The following is a 4,856-nucleotide window of genomic DNA, read 5'->3' on the forward strand; positions in this document are numbered from 1 at the left end:
TATCATTGTGTTGAGCAATAATTCTGCTGCCTGATGTCCGTAGCTACAGTCACATGTGAGGGATGGATGCTGTGCTGGGCATCCCTCAGTCATATAGAGACTACACGCACATTTGTTTCCTCCACACTGCTTCATTTTCAGTGCTCTAAAGGGGAAATCAAAAGGCAGACCTGCTCAGAGTTTCTGTACAAGTGAATGAGTTGCTGTGTTTACTGTGTAAAAGCAGATTAGTGCAAATGTCAGGAGGAAAAAAGTAGAAGAGGCAGCTGTTATATTAAGTTTGACAGTGTATTAAACTGGGGGATGAGGAAACTGTCTAAACAAGTTAGAAGAATAACATTTACAGGAAAGTAACAAGTATCCAAGGGAAGTTCCAAAATGTCAAACTGTGCATTGTGTTATGATTTACAAGAAAAGCTAATTGACTTAGGTTGCAGGGAGACAGTAAGATAAATCCCTCAGGTTTTGTAGCATCTTATCTGAAAAGCTACACCTGGAATACCACATTCCCCCCGCTCTTAACTTGTCATCCCCTTCCATGGTGCGATTAACGGTTACAAATTTGCATCCATTTGAAAGAAGAGCAGCAGAAGGCGATGTTGCTGTTAATGAAATCTCCGAGGCAAAAGACTTATGATGTTTCTGTTGGCAGATACACACGAAAGGAGCTCATCCTGGATTGACAAGGTGAAGGGCCACCTATAGTCTTGATACTACATCTTTCACCTGTCTGCATAAAATCTGAAAAAAAAAAAAAAACGGACAAGAAAGAAGAGAGGAAAAAAGAAAAAACTGGCTGCACAAACTCATCAAAGTGCCAGACAACCTGGGGTCTATATTAATGTAGTTCCTCTTCTTTTCAACGTGATTTATTTCCCATCTTTTTTCCGTATTCATAGTTAAAGTCATGTATCTTCATTAAAAGATATTCTGTTTGCTCGTGAATTTGGCGCAGTCACGATTCTTAGTCATGATTGAGTTTTGAGGTCTCCAGTACAGTGTGAGTCGGTTCAATCAGATATGTTTTGAAGTCGCACAACTGATAAAGCAGGATTTACAATCTATTTTAATGTACCCTTTATCACTTGTTTTGAAATCAGTTATGCAAATTTTGGCAGCTTGACCAGCTAACCCCCACCTATTAATATACTTTAAGTGTGCCAGGTTTATGTTAAATTCCACATGATCTAGGTCTTTCTTTCTTTCTTTCTTTCCTTCCTTCCTTCATTCTGTGTTTAGTGTAAATGCTGTCATGCTGCCTGTGTTTCATGGTAAATAAAGGCCTAAGGCTGACACGGATCTAGATGTTTATATTCATTTCAATAACATGTGCCTTACAACTGAGAAAAAAAGAGCAGGAAAAAAATGTAGTGAAAGAATAGCACATAATTTACAGTCAGAGTTAAAGAACTTGTGTTATTTAAGTAACCAAGACAGAAATATGCTGGTCAGTTTCAAGACTTACATTGTTTGGTGAGAATATAATGCAGGTGTAATGACTTTAATGTGTTTTAATGGTTTATTTGAGAAATCTATGGTAGCATATTACAGTGTTACAGTGTCCACACCGAAAACCTAAAACAAAGCAAACACCAAATTTTTATTGTTTTCAGTGCATCTGGCTTCTCGTATGGCCTGTCCACCTTTGGTTTTCCATTTTTTTTTGTGTGTGTGTGTTCTTTTTATTCTTTCTCTCTTCTTTTGTTAACCTGTGAAGTACTTTGATTTGTTAATTTTCATGAAAAATGCTATACAAATAAAGTTGGATTTGATGTGACTTGATTTGCTGTATATTTATTCTAACTTTAGTTTTTATATTACAGGGCATAATCGTTCCTTCTTTTTACTGCATATTACTTTGCATAAACATTTTTCTTTGTAGTATTTTTGAGTCATGAATTTAATTATTTGTTACGTTATAAACAATTAGTTGCAGAAGAAAGCAAACTAACTGTGAAGTGTCAAACTGCTTCTCTGAGCTTCTAACAATGAATCATTTCCTTTAATTTAATGTACAGTTCTACTTTTTGCTTGAATGCTCAGTTTTCTCTCTTCCCTGTTAAATAACCATAATGGTGAAACTTATCCAGCAGTTATGAATTTACATACTTGAGAACTGCATTGAGTCATTGTGCGTTTTTTTGGCAGTTATGTACAACATATACTACATCTATAGTCAGTCGGTCCATCTGCCCCAATTAAGCTGTCTGTATCCAGTCAGCAGGGATGGTGTGACAGAGAGGGATTTCTGTGTTTAGTCTGGTGAATAGTGAGAGCATGGGAATGTGGGTTTTTAACGTTTAGGAGAGAATCAGTTAACAATCCATCACACCAAGATCAGATTACACCAACATGCAGGTTCTTTACTACTGGTCATCGCTTTTCTGACAGGACTGTTTTCTGTCAGTAAGAGCTTATCATCTAACTTTGTCTGGGCGATGGGGGGTGGTTGAGAGACATCCTGCAGCCAGTCGGCCCTGTCTGATATTTTTTCATTTATTTCATTTCTTCTTCTTCAAGAAAAAACAAACCAACAACCAAAAAACAAAAAACAGAGCGATTCAAATGTAGAACTCTAAAACTTTTATTCATAACAAAAAGCACAAGATAAACAGCAGGAGCCATACATTAACAATCCAGTTACACCAACAAACCAACAATAATATAAATGTATAACATTACACAATTACACAACACATGGACATATTTACAAAGTACAACTACCACTTGTATACAGACTTCAAGACTGTAAGGTCATCAGGTAGTTTCACAAGGAAGTAAAATCTTTTAGCCTTTTGTTGATTCTATAAGGCCAACTACACAATACGTAGGCAATAGTGTAATTTAACTACTCCTCCAAATGTGCTGTCTGAGCATTGTATGTGTGATATCCTTCAGACAATCACAGATGGCTGTTTGGAATGGCCTGATGTCAGCAGATTGGATCTGGGATCTGTTAATATTGACTCAGATCTGATAGAGAGCAGCTACAGGTAGAATAAAAGCTGACTGAGGATCTGATAGGGAGACTAGCTGTGGTTTCAGGGAGTGACACTTGTACTCCACTGCAGCTGACTCAGCTGTTCCTGTGGGAATCAAAGCCTTTTTACTCTGCTGTCACACGCTATAGTGATCTCAACTGTCTCAGTCAGCGCAAATATATGTTTGTGTGTGCGTATGTGTGTGCATTGTCTTTCAATCTCCTGTGAAAAGACTTTTCAAACACAACTTTTCTCCCCTCAATATCTTTTTAAACCTCTGTGCCCTCACGGTGATAGATGATCCCTGTTGAGCCCATGGTAGGATAGAAATGTCCGCTGGACCCATTGTACTGGCTGAGGATGGTGTTAGAGTACCCAAGGGAAGAGTGGGTGGGTGAGGATGAGAGCACAGGGGGAGCTGGCACCTGGGGCACCCACTCTGACCCCATTGAGTTGGGGGAGTAGCTGCTGAAGCTTCCAGGTTGTGCAGGTCGATGGGGCCCATCTAAAGGGAGATTAATATGCTGTGGCCTGCTCAGCCCCTCACCTCCCACCTCATTAGTTGTTCCAGATGTCACTCCGGACATCTCAGACAAGAAGCTGCTAAGACATGGTGTGGCACCTGATGATGAAGGGGAGGGGATCCTGTCTGCTGTGGGGGAGATGTCAAGGGCAGAGTTTGCAGAGAGCTTGGGGCTGCCCCTCTCACTGTCACCTGACTCTGGAGCCCCTGAACCGCTGTCACCACCGGAGAGGGAATCAGACTTCCTCTTTCTTTTACGCCGGAAGTTTCCATTGTCAAACATCTTCTCACAGTTTGGATCAAGTGTCCAGTAGTTACCCTTTCCTGTGATTTCAGAGGGAAAAGTTGTAGAGATTCAGGTTAGATCTTAAAATGAGTAAACAGCTTTACACTTTGTACCACATGAAGGGAACAGCTTCATTAAAAATTATAATGTTTATGATGGGAATGAAGAGAGTGAATCATATAAGCCTTTCTCTCTTTAGAAACAGAGCCACAAAAAGGAATTAAAATATTTGTATTTTAAAACATTACCTGGATCATCCTCGTCTCTGGGTACTTTTTTGAAGCAGTCATTGAGGGACAGGTTGTGCCTGATGGAATTCTGCCAACCCGCTTTGCTCTTGTTGTAGAAAGGAAAGTTGTCAGCAACATACTGGTATATCTGACTCAATGTCAGTCTCCTGTCTGGTGCGCCATGAATCGCCATAGCAATGAGAGCAGAGTAGGAGTACGGAGGCCTGACAAGCTTCATCAGGTCTTCTTGTGACGGGAGAGAAAACCAGCTTAGTTCCCCTGCAGGGCCACCAGCTCCAGCTGGACCCAGATAAGGCCTCTGCATGCCATAGTGCTGGGGAACAAATGGCGGGCCGGGGTTACCGGACGGGGTGGTGGTAGCTATGTATGGCGGTGTGTTGATCCCAGAGCCATTGAACCAGAGGTAGGGGTTTGGGGAGGAGGTGGTGTAGTCGCTCAGGTCATAGGACGTTGGAGTAGTGCGCTGAGGACTTGGTAGTGATGGAGGAGGGTAGTAGCAGTCGCTGTACATGCTGAGCTCAGGGGGCTCCTGGCCGAGGCTAGGGAACTGAGGACCACAACGAGGAGGAGACTGGCTGTGAGCCTCAAATGATGACATTTTCAAATTTCTTCTCACCTCTCAGAGCTTCTTCTGTACCTTTTGGCTTCCCTTTGCTTTTGGTTGTCCTGCTTTTTGATCTCCAAAAGTATGTGCCGAACCTCCAAATGTCCTTTTCTTGTTCAGGCCTTTGTAGGCTGATAGAGAGAGTTGATTCAAATGATGATCTCAAACCTTCCAAGTTGTAGGCTCGTCTTCTACCCCTGTGCCTTGTCTG

General features: G+C 41.4%; 1 protein-coding gene across 2 annotated transcripts; it reads right to left on the reverse strand.

Annotated features, from left to right (window-relative positions):
- Positions 1–2,568: 2,568 nt before the first annotated feature.
- On the reverse strand, positions 2,569–4,856 carry foxi3b (forkhead box I3b). Of its 2 annotated transcripts, XM_029512693.1 has the most exons (3): positions 4,679–4,856; positions 4,039–4,588; positions 2,569–3,828 (listed from the first exon to the last, which is right to left on the reverse strand). In XM_029512693.1, exons 2-3 carry the CDS (start codon positions 4,550–4,552, stop codon positions 3,251–3,253), a joined length of 1,092 nt encoding a protein of 363 aa, XP_029368553.1. In that variant the 5' UTR covers positions 4,553–4,588; positions 4,679–4,856; the 3' UTR covers positions 2,569–3,250. The 2 variants fall into 2 exon arrangements, with proteins under 2 accessions (XP_029368553.1, XP_029368552.1); XM_029512692.1 differs by having other exon boundaries at positions 4,039–4,856.

This window comes from Echeneis naucrates, chromosome 10, assembly GCF_900963305.1.
Source record: "Echeneis naucrates chromosome 10, fEcheNa1.1, whole genome shotgun sequence".
NCBI lineage: Eukaryota > Metazoa > Chordata > Actinopteri > Carangiformes > Echeneidae > Echeneis > Echeneis naucrates.